At 46.4% G+C, this 14,528-nt stretch overlaps 1 protein-coding gene across 1 annotated transcript in view; it reads left to right on the top strand.

Moving 5' to 3' along the window:
* Positions 1 to 14,528, top strand: part of DSCAM (DS cell adhesion molecule) — a 690,454-nt gene that overhangs the window by 667,644 nt on the left and 8,282 nt on the right. The window contains exons 31-32 of the mRNA XM_059889928.1: positions 3,626 to 3,823; positions 5,338 to 5,640. Coding sequence (XP_059745911.1) covers positions 3,626 to 3,823; positions 5,338 to 5,640 — 501 coding nt within the window. The remainder of the gene's footprint in view (positions 1 to 3,625; positions 3,824 to 5,337; positions 5,641 to 14,528) is intronic.

Here is a 14,528-nt window from a genome sequence, read left to right as displayed (position 1 = left end):
GAAAGTCACTTCCCATATATATAAAATAAGAAGAGTTTACAACATGGATTGAATCTTTCCTGTTGTGACTTAAAAAAAAAAAAAAAAAAATGTGCCACACTCCATCACCTATCCTGGTACTCAACATACAGCGGAAAAGTACCTGATGGGGATGAAGAGTCTAGGGTGTGAATCATAAATATTTATTCTTTAAATGATAGGAATATTCAGCCCCCTCCTCATTACATTCTCTCTATGAGACAACTGGTAAATTCATCCTACAAAGCCGAGGCCTCAGCATCTGAAAAAGTCAAAAACCAGTGGCAGGGAGTAAAAGCCGATTAATCCCACAATTGCGGTCCACATGGCATGTTTTATAACCCTATTATCTGCCAAATCCTCTCTTATCCCAAGTTCAAGATAATTAAAATGATTTGATTCAATGGGCAGAAGCTTAATAATTCCAGTTCAGACCTGGTGTTGAAAGGCCAAGAGTTATTTATATCACTTACACCCTATCATTGATTGCTTAGCAAGCATGGTACCTCATCACTGGAATTTATTTATAATGTTGAGGTCCCAGATAAACTACTTTCCATGCAGAGGCAGTAAACCCCAACATTTATTTGGTTAATAGATTAACTAGGAAGATGTACAAAGGAGATTACTGAGTGGAACCCAAGTAAGGTTTTTGTTTTAGCTGCTATCTTAGAAACTATCTTACAGAAAAGTTCAGTTCAGGTCAGAAAACTTGATGATTAAAAAATGGGTCAACCCCTCTGTAGTATTCTACAGAGTATTATTCTCTGTAGTATACAGAGACAATTTTGCCCATAGGATGCTTGCTTAGAGCAGGACAAACTGCAGTTCAAAAAGTAATATCATGACCTATATTCCAACATTATCAGGCCACTGGTAAAGCTGTCTTCATCTAGGAAAAAAAAAAAAGTGATAATGAACAAAATTAACTGGAAAAGACTTCTGGCCTGAATAGTGCAACGTGACCATGGAACTTTCCAGATAGAGTGATCTTACTGGTGAAAGGGGTCTGTGGGAGTGAAGGTTTCTCTCTGGCCCACCGTTGGTGGGTGAGCTTGGCAGGACGAAGCTCACAGGTGTGGGGTTTGGGGAGTTTGAGGAAACTGTGTCCTGAAAGTGAGACTCTCAAGCTGACCCCTTTTTCCACAAGCATCCACACGAGGAGTAAACTTGATCCCTAGCCGCACCAACAAGCAGCTTAAAGAAGAATAAAAATAAGAACCCTCAAAACTTATGTAAGGGACTGGGTAATTTTCTGGAAAAGATTCATTAGCATTTAAATAACAAGCTCCACTATTTAAGCTCCACTTATCATGTTGACAGTGCCTGGGAGACATGCAGCCTCCTACCAGGAGGTTTTTCTGTCTCTTTGAGGACCTCTCTCCTAGCATTTAGGCAGAGAAACCCAATTATCATTCATACCTTTCTGTCCAGAGAGCTTGGTGCTCTAGCATAACTCATTTACATTCTAATCAAGGCCCCCCAAAATCCTCCAATAAAGTCGTCCGTGGAATTTTGCAAGTAATGGATAAAATGTGTCTGAAAATCAATGCCCCAGAGAATTATGCACCAAGACGGAGCATTTTGATGATCCAGGAAATCTTAAAATATATCGACCAAGCTGCCATCTTTATGCTTCTCTGCAATGTTGTAGAATGATGGATTAGATTCCAAGTCTGATAACTGGAAAATGGCAAAAAGGAAAATCCCACACTTTAAAAGAAAGTCATTTCACCACTTTCAAGTGTCGTGCCCCATGACCCAGCATGGAATTATAAGCAAGCTAGTGTCACGCAGACTCTGTGCCTGACTCTTAGGGGTCCGGCTGAGGACACGCTTGGCCAAGTAATGGGCAGTCTTGGACTGACAGGTGGGGTCTTGAGTTCTGTTCTTATCACTTAATAGCTGTATCACTTCTCTCTGAGCTTCCATCACCTCAACTGTAAAGTGACTCTGGGCTGCATGTATTCATCCAAGGTAGTCTGTGTCCAGAGATCATGGTAGGCTCTCAGTTAATTTTGGATGATCCCAAGATGTACACCCTTACTCTGTCCTGCAGAGACTTGGAGGCTCAGGAGCATCATGAGTCCATGTCATCAGGCCACAGGTTGTCCCTCTGTTTTTTGTTCTTTAGAAAGTGCTCCATTAGTGATAAGCAGTCATCACAGATGGCAGTGTAGAGAGGTAGCCGGATCATTTTTGAAATAAAACTGCCTAAAACTCCTCTTTGAAAAGCAGAGAATTCAAAAATGGAGAAGGACCCTATGTTGCCTTCAGGATGGAGCCCCAGAAAAATCATGCCAGTAACTGGGCCTCTCCCTTTTCCACAGAATTCCAGTGTCCAACACTCGGTGCTGTTGGACCATCTTCTTTTTCTTAGCTAAGAGCTGAGCTAAGAACTCCATCTACCCACTTGACCTCTTGCCTCTGTTCCCAGACTTAGAGATGATGAAACCCACCTGGCTTCAGCCTGTGTGTCCATAAATCTCTGTGTTTCTGAAGATGGCAGAGCTGGGACATCCAAACATGCATGAACCCTTTGTTCTCCACATCGAATCACCCAAGTCATCGTCAGAGTTCAGACAATCACGTTGAAGAGATGCTGCCATATGCAAAGGGATAAGAGAGTGTTTGGACAAAAATGGATCTTCCCTCTTCCCCTGCTCTAGAGCACTGCAATTTAGTTGATGAACAACAGTCATACTTGAGGCAGTGAGTTAATATTAGACAGCAATCTATACAGGAGACCCCTGCTTCCTTTCCTAGAGCTGCTGTTAAAAACATGTCACAAACTGCCTGGCTTTTTTTTCTTTTTTGGTGTGTCTTTAAAGAACCAGAATTGATGTTCTCACAGTCCCACTAGCAACAGGTCCCAAATCAAGGTGTCAGCAGGCCACACCCCCTCTGAAGCTGGTAGGGGAGGACCTTTCCTTGCCCCTTCCCAGTGTGTGGTGGTGGTCTCCGAGCTCCTCAGTCCAGCTGCGGCTGTTGGTCTCTGCCTCCATCACCCTCTCCTCCTTGTCCGTCTCCTTGTCTTGTAAGGACGCCAGTTATGTTAGCTCCAGAAGGCACCCTACTCCAGTCTGGCCTCATCTGAACTAATAGCAAAAGCAGTGACCCTACTTCTAACTACGATCACCAGCTGAGGTTCCGGGCTCAAGATGTGGACATACGAATCTTTTTGAGGGAACAGAGTTCAACCTGTAAGAATACCTGGAGGTAATACTATAGCAAGGAAGCCCCATTAGTGCATACACGGTCCAACTCTCTCCTTTTACAGAAGGTGGTGATTCTTAAGAAGTTTAAGTGATATGAGGGGTGTCATGAAACTATTACGAGCCCAGAGTAAGACTCAAATTCATAACTCTTGAGTCCAAATCTGATGTTCTTTCTCTACAGGGATTGTTTAAGTGCTTAAGTATCACATGAGTGCTTCAGACCCTAGGGGAAAGGAAACCAGTGCTCCATACAGGGCAATCAGAGAGAGCTTCCCGGAGGCAGCGTGAGTGGATCATAGAGCTGAATCGGGAGCACCCCACTCCACACCTTGATCACAGCCGACCACCCTCCCAAAGACAAACATAGACTTTGTTCTGGTTCTTCCCAGATCCCACCACCAGGAGGAATGCCAAGGCTGGGCCCACAGCGAGGAACCGGTATGCCAGCCAGTGGACCCTCAACAGACCCCACCCCACCGTTTCAACACACACCCTCACCACCGACTGGAGGCTGCCAACGCCCAGGGCCGCAGGCTCAATGGACAAGGAGAGTGACAGCTACAGCGTCAGCCCCTCACAAGACACAGGTAGGGCCTGCCTGCTGCCTCCTCCCTGAATGAGCAGGACTACACTCTGAGTTTCAGGGCCCTACCTGCACCCTTTCAAGGTCACTTTCAACTTGCTGGACCATTGACCTGACGGGTACCGATGAAGCTGTACTTCATTGGCCAAATCTAGGGTCCAGCCAAGTCCGCAAAGCAAAATCAAAAGAATCTATGTTGCAGGCATCCCGAATCTCAGACTCACACTGCTCCCTCTGCCCTTCACTCCTGCTCTGCTGAGAGAAACACAGAAGTTTCTACGTGTTCTCCCATGATTACAATCACCCTGATTATACCTTAAGAGGGTGTGTGGCCCACTCCCATCTCCAGGATTAAGACTGGACTTGAAGTTGCATGACAAGGTCACAGCACCCTGGATGGGGAACATGGCTGATCCATTTGACAATGAAACAGGGCTTGATTATCTGTCTGTCCCACTCGCCAAGACCTCACCCTAGAGGGAAGACAGAGCCTAAGAATAGCACTGCGTTGCCCACCCTCCCTCCAATCTAAAATTTTGAAAAGAAATTCTATCTAAACTTAATAGCTGTAGGAAATTTTCATACTCATTTTCTTTTGTTCTGGATGATATACTTCAAAAATAGTCTTCCAGAGGTGGAGCATCACCACGTACATTTATTTTTATGGCAGTTATTTCTCTTACAAGAACCTCAGAGTTCCACTGAGGTGACTTCAGAACTTTTGAGTGGGTTTAAAATCTAGAGAGTCCTCTTACCCAAAATGTACCTTTTAGGGTTCTGGCAGGTCTCTGGTCCCCATAAAGGGTGAGCCTTAGACACAAAGGATGTGCCCCAGGGTTCAGCTGCGATTCTGCCTAGTGACCAATTCCATGCAGTTACATGTTCATTGCTAAGGACTGGCCTGTATTCCTGCCCCACGGAGGCCAGAGGAGCTGAACACAGAGCTCAGATCGTTCCTGACAATGAAAGTGTCGCTGTGGCCCAGGAAGACTTGCAGAGCAGGGAGGGGCGTATTCATGCATATTGCATTCCCACCTGTCTTGAATCCGCCTGCAATGCAGGAGACATGGGTTTGATCCCTGAGTTGGGAAGATCCACTGGAGGAGGAAATAGCAACCCACTCCAGTATTCTTGCCTGGAGAATCCCATGGACAGAGGAGCCTGGTGGGCTATAGTCCACGGAATCCCAAGGAGTCAGACATGACTGAGCAACTAAACAACAAGCCAGCTGTCTTAATTAAAAGCAGAAGTTTTCAGGGGGGTATATTACTGATCTATGGCAATGTCCCATACTGGGGACAGGTGCCTCCAGCAAGTCAGTTGAAGCCCTGAAGCCACATGGCTGAGGCTCATGAAGGTGGCCTCACAGTGACAAAGGCAGTCCTCAGATTAAGACCCAGGACTCCTGTCCGGCTGCCCAGTGGTGGGGAGAACCAGCCACAGGTCCCCATCACCACCCGGTCAGTGCAGACTCCCAGTGACGACTCATCATCTCGTTTTCTCTTTTTCATGGCACAGATCGAGCGCGAAGCAGCATGGTCTCCACAGAAAGTGCCTCCTCCACTTATGAAGAACTGGCCAGGGCCTACGAGCACGCCAAGATGGAAGAGCAGCTGAGGCACGCCAAGTTCACCATCACAGAGTGCTTCATCTCAGACACATCGTCCGAGCAGTTGACGGCAGGGACAAATGAGTACACAGACAGTCTGACCTCCAGCACCCCTTCGGAGTCAGGGATCTGCAGGTTCACCGCCTCTCCCCCCAAACCTCAGGATGGAGGACGAGTGATGAACATGGCAGTTCCAAAGGCACATCGGCCAGGTGAGACGAGACACGCCTGGACCAGTGTCGGGGAAGCACGTCTTCCCAAGACACACTCTTCCGCTGTGAAAGCCTTGTTGGTGTTTAGACTAGTCTTCTGTTTATTGATTGCTGAACCATGTACCACCCCAAAGCCTAGAGGCTTACAGCAACAATGATCATTTATTTCATGTATGAATCTGAAATTGAGTCAGAGCTTGATTGGGACACACATATCCATTCCAGCCGTGTCCATGGGGAACCCCAGTTAGGTTGGAGAAGACATGTTCAGTCACTAACCTGGAGGGTAGGTTCTGGCCATGTCCTCCCAACACAGGTTTCTCCATGATCTGGCTTATGCTTCCTCCTGTCTAAGAGCCAGTGTCCCAAGAGATGGACAGTGGAAATAGCCATTTCCTTAAGCCTGGGCCTGGAAACTGATGCAGCACTTCTGCCATATACTGTCAGTCAAGTGATCACAAAGCTCTGGGAGCCCAGGGTCTAAGAAGGGAGTTCTCTGCTGCTTGAGAAGTATTGAAAATTGGGGGTGAGGGTTTTAGAAGGACAGCAGTCTTACCAGTGAGCCAGCCTCTGTAAATTGGCTTCACTGAGTCACCCAAAATGACAGTAAATGGCTGGTATCAGGTTGGCAATACGTTGGTGTCTGCCTTGATCAGTAGAGTGAGTAGAAGCTGCAAACCTTGAGGCCTGCAGGGCCTGGCAGATCCTGTGAATGAGTGAAGAGGGTGACGAGCAGAGCAAAGGGAGGGATAGAGACATGGAGAACTCAAGAGTTCAGTGACTGTAGAGGAAAAGGACTCCAGCAAACTCCTGCCAACTGATCCTGAGTGGAAATGGGGGCCTGTAAGAGGAGATTCTCAAAGGGAGACAGATATTTGGGTTTTATATGGAGACCCACAGTTTTCAAGTGTTGCTCAGATTTGTGCAAATCATCATACAGGGCAAATTAAACACATCTTTAGACTGCATCCAAACCATGGCAACCAGTTGTAGTTCTCATCTGAAAAATCCTTTTTCACCCTGAAGTTCCTGTCTATAGATTTGACTTTGTGCACTGGCTAATCCATTCTTGTTGAACCCAGTTTTATTTATCATTTTCCTATTTTCTGAGCCACTTTATTGGTTCTATTTCAAAAATGTATATCCATTTTAAATCACCATGATTCCTCTGGGCTTTTCAGCAGTCTGCCAGGCTGAAATAAGCTTTAGAAATGCATAAAAATATATAAAATAAAAATTGTCTATCCAGCAACTAATCTCCCAAACCGAGTCAAGATCCACACCAGCCAACTATCAAGAATGATGGCTTCATTTATTTCTGTGCTGTCTACCTCCTCAGGGAGATGTTGTTATTGGTGGGTGTTTTTATCCAAAGGACTTTTTGTTGCTGGCATTTATTTGCAAGGCAGATGCAAGTGTAGGATAAATATCATGACTTTTTTGAGGCTGTACAGCTTGAGGTTGAGGAAGACAGGAGAGGAGAAAAATGAGCCTCTGGCCTTTTGTTTAGTCTTGCTGAGCTGCAGTTGGCTCATCTGTAAAATGGGGATGACATAGACGCCCACTATCTGGGCTTTGTGTAAGCTGTGTGTTGCCTGATGCAGATGTCAGCAGCAGTAGTGGTCGCTTGGGTCTTGCCTGGTTGACGTGCTGTTAGGGCTCCCACAGTGACCCCAGTGATGGTCTCAGGGTGAGGTGCTGCCCCCGACCCCTGCTTTCCTCCTTTGGTTTATTTTCCTTCCGTGGCCCTTGTTTCCTGGACAGCATCCACCTCATTTATGTGTCTACCAGTTCAACTATACACTGTGACCAAATGGGACTTCTCAGGAATTCAAGGATGGTTCAATATAAAATCATTAATATTAACAGAATTGGTGGGGGGGGTGGATACACGATCATTCAAGGCAGAGAAAGCATTTGACAAAACCCAACGTTTTTCTCAAAAAAATAAGAACACTCCACAAAGTAAGAATAAAAGAGAATTCCTTCAACTTGAGAAAGGGCATGCATGTGAAACAGCGAACATCATACTTAATAGTGAAAAATTGAATAAATACTATTTCCTTAAGATCAGGAATGAGATGAAGATGTCTGCTCTCACTGCTTCTACTTAATATTGCATTGTAATTTCTAGTAAGGCAAATTAAGAAAATGGCATCCATATTCGGCAGATAAAAGTAAAGCAGTGGCAAAGATTCTGCCTGCCAATACAGGAGATGCAAGAGATGCAGATTCAATCCCTGGGTTGGGAAGATCCCCTGGAGTAGGAAATGGCACCCCACTCCAGTATTTGAGTAGCCTGGCATGCTAAGTGTATGGGGCCGCAAAGAGTCCGGCACAACTTGAGCAGCAGTTAAGTACTTCACACTGCCATCTGAGACACACACCACACTTCGCCTTGCACACAGCAAGCCCCCGGAGGAGCACTAAGTATGTGCGCAGGTCTTGAAATAGTTAAAGGTTTGTGTCTTGTCGATGACTTGTTTTTCAGTGTTTTTTGACTCATATTAAAAAATGTTTAAACTGTTTTCATGAGATTGTTGCCTGGATCCATCAGAACAATTGAGAAAAGCTAGAGAAGGTACTATGTACTATGTCATAATATATACACTATTTATATATTGTTTTTTAATCTCATTTTTTAAATTATTTATTTATTTATATGGCTGTGTTGGGTCTCAGCTGTGGCGAGTGGGATCTTCCTTGCATCAGGTGAGATCTTTTGCTGAGTCTCATAGACTCTCTAGTTGTGGCATTCAGGCTCAGTAGTTACAGCACTCAGGCTTAGTTGCTCCACAGTTCATGGGGTCTTCGTTCCCTGACCAGGAACCAAACCCACATTTCCTGCATTGCAAGGTGGATTCTTAACCACTGGACCCCCAGGGAAGTCCCTTTATATACTATTTAGACTAAAATGATTTTATAACTTTAGGTATGAATAAGCTTTTAAATTCACCTGAATTCTAATGTCCACAAACTGTGTTGTCCACTCTAGATGCCAAAATTATCATTGAACATTTGATATGCTTTTAGAAAAATACGTCATCCTCTGGAAGCCTTCCTGTATCTCCTTTATAATGGAACTAAATTAAACACTGGGCACAAAACCCAAAGTTACAATGTAGTATCCTGCTGACTGGAGACTGTCAAAATTAGCAGTTCCTTGAGCAGGTCTTTCAAACCAAATTATTTACCTGTGTTTCCTCATGTTTCTGAATGCTTATCAGTCATCCAGGTCTCTGGATATCTGTTTCCTTGCCATCAGTTCTTTTTTGATGAGCTTTTTTTTTTTTTCTCCATTTATAATCCCAAGCTTTTAAGTTCTTTGCAAATCAGGATTAAGTTAAAAATGAATTTGGCCAGACTGTGGCTGCAGGAAAATAGGAAACATGTCTTAGTTACCTTTATTTTTCCCCCAGTGCCTATCAGATGTGGGACAGCATAAAAAGTGTCCAAGAATTATTTTCAACTGACTTAATTAATTGAATATATACTCCTATCACTGTCCGATGTATAGTAGGTGCTTAATAAATGTTATTGAATGAATTAATATATGATGATTGTGATGATGAAAAGATTGGCCAATTGATTCAAATATTACAACTGTTAGAAATTATTAGTAAAATAAAAGAGTACATTTAAGTCTACTCCATCTTCCAGCCTAACTTTAAACAAAGTGATTTATTTTCTAATCTTGCTCGTTAAGTCAAAACAAACTCTCTTCCACCAGTGGGGGTAGTTCCCCATGAAATGTGGACAGCTACTACCAAGGCAGGTATCAAAATCTAGTTTTACATTTTTAACACATCTGAGTTTTGAATTTTCTGCCTTTTTAGGACTTATGTATTTCAAATCAAATGCAAGTTTTGTAACTTTTGTTTTCTTCAATAAGGCATGGCTATTTCCATCTTTGGGGCTTCCCTGGTGGCTCAGATGGTAAAGAATCTGCCTGCAATGCAGGAGACCTGGGTTCAATCCCTGGGTCAGCAAGATTCCCTGGAGGAGGGCATGGGTACCCACTCCAGTATTCTTGCCTGGAAGATTCCATGGACAGAGAGGAGCCTGATGGGCTACAGTCCATGGGGTCGAAAAGAGTCAGACATGACTGAGTGACTAACATACATTTTACACTTTAAAACAAAGGTAGCAAACCTTCTATTTCTCCGAGAAGCAGCTGGAAAGTTTAACAGTGTCTTTTCCTCTTGGTCAAGGTGGCTCTCATACTTCGGTTACAGTACCAATTTTTGGTTTCAGGTAGCACCAGGAGCCAGTTTCTGACGTTCTTGAATTCCTGCTGCTTCTTTATTCATGATGCTTATCCTATGCAGTCAAGAGATGCCACTGCAGGAAGCTACTTAAATCAATTTAAAGTTTCAAACTTGCAACCTAATACAACCTGGCCCCGCCAGCAGCAGGGGCAGTACCCTCACCCCTTCTGATCTCTGCAGGTGGACACCAAGGCTCCAGCCTTGAATGTCTGCACCTCCTTGACTGGCTCCCTGACCCTGCTCCTCCGCCACAATGAATGAAGTGGAAGTTTTCTTGATTGGAAATGGCCATTGCCTGCCTCCAACTTGCTGGCTCTCAGAGTAACCAATTATACAAAGCAGTTTGGGGATTTTAGTTTTAGGATCCATTCCTCCCATCCCTCATGCTTTCCTGAGTGTGTGTGTTTAACAAAAGAGAAGAGGGTGGAGTGAAAGGCAGGGTTCCCACCTGAAAGACCAGCCAGCCTCTGCTCAGGTCACATCCCCTGTAAAGCCTGGCCTTGTTCCCAGCTGTTGTTGTGTGCACATGCAGCCATGTACCCGCATGTGCGTACACACACATGCACACACACACACATACAAGGCTTCAGGTCCCTGGCCTCCATCCTTCTAGAGGTAGCCTTGCTCTCTCCCACCCAACCTCGACGCCTCCCTCCTTTCCTCCAGCCTGTATTTTCTGGCATCCACTCCACAACTGGTCCTGCTTTCAGAGTAAGGGATACACCCCTGTGTGGGGGGTCCTTGAGGGTGTCACGTGGGAGCTGGAGCTGCCTTTGACCCTCAAGGTCCCTTCCCCACTAGGGTCTCTGAATGCCCCGACAGCGAGTTCCCAGGTTGCCTATCCTCTAAGCAGATTTTCCAGTCCTGCTTTTTATCCAGAACTATTCTATTTCAGAAGAACCATGAGCACAGACAAACTTAAGCTCCACTTCATACCTCAGTGTGGTTTTGAAAAGTTCGCCAGCAAGTAGGAGGATCGCAATAATGATGAGCCCTTAAAAATGCATGAAGCCTCCCAGGTACAAGCCAAGAATGGTAACAGAATCTGCGGGCGGGACCTCTGGTATCCAGCTCACATTACTTATTTAGAGTTGTTCCTGGTTGCCGTTTGGGAGTGAAGATTCATTTACCAAGAGGGGTTTGTTTACGAGTTTTCATTACCACTGCAGCATTAATATTAAACTGGAAAAGCGTTAGATCTGGTCGGGCTTGGGTGTGGGCAGACTTCAGGCTCCCCTTTGTAAGGAGCTCTTTGATGCTGTAGTGTCCTTGCAAGTCTGTGTGGTTTTTAAGTGAAATTGCCAGAAGTCGAGGTAAGCATCCTTGACTTCTTACTTTTGCATCAATCTCCAGCTCCATCCAAGCACAGACATCAAACCTTGTTAGAGGCTGATGAAAGTTCCTTTTTATGTGTCCCCAGAGGAGACCGGAGCCCACAGGGAACTTGCTTCACTGTCATTCTGCATGAGTGTTGTGTGAAAGCGTGCACATGTTCTCACACTTGCTGACAAATAAAGAATTGTCCAGCAGGGAGAAGAAAGCTATTGGAACGTGCCTTGGAATTCCAGGCTCCCCCAAATGCATTCATTTGTCCCTTTTTTATCCCTAAACTTCTAATTCAAAAGTGCTTGACCAGTTTTCACAGATGAGATAGTTCAGAGCATAAGAAAGACTCTTTTAAGATTCAAGATTTTCATTAGAAATGATCAGACACATTTCCTTTTTATGCATGTATGCTAAGTTGCTTCAGTTGTGTCCAACTCTTTGCAAACCACTGGGCTGTATAGCCCGCCAGGCTCCTCTGTTGATGGGATTCTCCAGGTAAGAAGACTGGAGTGGGTTGCCATGCTCTCCTCCAGGGAATCTTCCCAACCTAGGGATTGAACCCGCATCCCTTGTGTCTCCTGCATTGGCTGGTGGGTTCTTTACCATTATCACCACCTGGGAAGCCCTTCCCTTGTATAAGTAAGAGTTAAAGCTCGCAGGGGTCACAGAACTACTTGAACAGACGCAGTATTTCAAGGCAGGATTTCAGCCCACTCTTACTCATACCTGCCCATGGCTCTGAGCTCCCACCTCTTCAGGGCAGGTCGGACACAGACCTTCTGATTGCTGGTCCATCAGGCACATCCCTTACTTTTCTCCATGACAAACTGAGGCTGTAATTCCTTGTGGAGTAGGAGGGACAGAGGAGTACAATTCCTTATTCTGATTGAATCCAATGCTTTAAAAGTAAAATTAGGGCCTCCCACGTGGCACAGTGGTAAAGAATGCACCTGCCACATTGGGAAGATCCCCTGGAGGAGGAAATGGCAACCCAGTCCATTGTTCTTACCTGGAGAATTCCATAGACAGAGGAGCTGGCAAGCTACAGTCCATGGGGTCACAGAGTCAGACACAACTGAGCGACTGAGCACAAAATAAAACTGAAGTGAAATAAGGACCACTTGGAATTCAGAGCTTAGACCATCTAAGCTAGGGCTTCTCAACAGCAGTGCCATTAACATCTGGGGTTGGGTGAAGCTTTGTGGTTGGGACCAGCCTGGCCATGGCAGGATGCTAAGCATCCCTGGCCTTGGTCTAGAAGCCAGTAGCAGCTGCCCTACCAACCAAGACATCTCCAAAAAGCTTCAGGCATTGCTGTGTATGCCCTGGAGGGCAAAATGACCCTCATCTGAGAACCACTGTTCTCGACTGTAGACTTTCTTTTCCCAGGGTGTGTGTGACAAGTGGCCAGAACCCTATAACAGCCAGATTCACAGAGTGCAAGTCCATTACAGAGTTCCTGAGTTGGTCCATTCTCGTTCTGTGCTGGGAATGATTTTGCCATTTTCTTCCAAAGCTAAAGTGCATTCAAATGTCATGTGTGAATCTAAACAGATAGAGAAGGTTCAGGAGGTTTTGCTTTCCTGATAGGCAGCTGTGGGGTGCGGTATGGGGGGTGAGGGGGTGGGGTGTCCCGGTTTTCAGGTAAAAAGAGGCAAGTTTAACATAGCAGTTTTCGCACAGTGGGGCCAAGCAGGGCTGAGGGCCCCAGGGGTGGTGGATGACACTCTCTGAGCTCACATCTGCTGATGGATGTTGGGATGGATCACCAGGGGAGTCTGTGCTGGCTTGCAGCCCATGGCCAGGAGTTATCTGCACACCAGTGAGCAGAGTTAACTACGGAGAGAGAAATGGATGCCAACTTATTTAGTCTGAACTTTTGGGGATGTTAGTGGCACCGACCCCGGAAAGCAGTGATGAGAGGATGAGAAATGGCCCATTATGTCAAATAATAAGGCATAACTTGGAAATAATGGCTAAATCGCCTCTCATCCTTCAGGGCATGAGTCAGCGCAGCGCCTGGGCTCCAGCGGCGGGGAGGGCAGGGGTGAAGGGTGTGGCTCAACGCCCAGGTATCACAGAGGCCCCCAGGCAGGTGGACTGTCAAGGGTCAAGGGCCGGCTCACAGCTGCAATCATAAGCCAGACGCCTTTGCCACTGTCCCGTGACTCACTGTCCCCTGACCTTTGTCTGTACGTGGCTCTGTGTCTCTCACAGTCATCTCTCCGGGTCCGATGTCTCCATGACGTCCATCTGCTTCCCTCTGGCCGTGTTCCTCTGACCCACTCCTCCCTGCCTCTCTCCCTCTCTCTGCCCTCATCTCTTTGTCTCTCTCTCCCCATCTCTCTGCTTCTCTCTCTCTCTGTCTGCCTCTCCCCCGACCCTGCCCTTCTCATTCCCACCTCACCCCCGCCCTGCCCCATCCATCTTAGCACCATGTTGACCAGGCTGGTGGGCAGCTCGTTCTTTCTTCCCGCTTCTCTTACCTCCTTCCCCACTCTCCCCGCCTCCATGACTCTGACACAAGGGCTACTATCCTCCTAAGGAGCAGAGCAGGGGGCATGACCATGCAGGGAGCACAGACGTACAATTAGAACCCATGAAAGCCAGTGGGTGGAGACAGTCCTCAGGGCGAAGGCAGGACTCAGACCCCAGGGCCATCTTTGGGTTCCCACTGGGTTTTGGGGAGTAGCTCACACGGATCAGGTGATTGGGAAGGTGCTAGAAGAGATGGAATTGCAGGCAGACAGGTGATCAGGGCAGGGAGGGAAGGAAGAAGGAAGGTGGGCAGAAAGGGAGCTCTGAGGTCCCCAGGTCCTTCCCTCCAGCCTTCATCGGGCTCCTGCCAGCCTCTGTCCTTTTCTCCTACAGCTCCAGCGTTGCCTTTCAATATGCAGCCTTTTCTCTGATACCCTCCCATCTCTGTCCTCTTGTCACACATGCACAGACACACACAGAGATACACATACACATACAGACACACATGCATGCACACACAGACACACACACACTCTCTTTCTCTCTCTCTCTCTCCCCTGGAAGCCGGTCAGCCTGGCTCCTGCTCTGCACTCAGCTGCCTCCTAACCCCCTCCCACCTGCGCTCACTGTGCTCTACTCCCCACCCCCATGCCTTTTATTTTCTGGATGAAACTTGCAACACATGCGTGCTAAGTCGCTTTAGTCTTGTCCCACTCTCTGCAACCCTATGGTCTGTAGCCCTCTTGTAGGCTCCTCTGTCCATGGGATTCTCCACCTGGGAAGCAACGGAAACCAAGCAAGAAAAAGGGAGTGAGA

Source organism: Bos taurus, chromosome 1 (assembly GCF_002263795.3).
Source record: "Bos taurus isolate L1 Dominette 01449 registration number 42190680 breed Hereford chromosome 1, ARS-UCD2.0, whole genome shotgun sequence".
Lineage (NCBI taxonomy): Eukaryota > Metazoa > Chordata > Mammalia > Artiodactyla > Bovidae > Bos > Bos taurus.
Note: the sequence above shows the minus strand (reverse complement) of the source record. Positions and strands in the feature narration are given on the sequence as shown.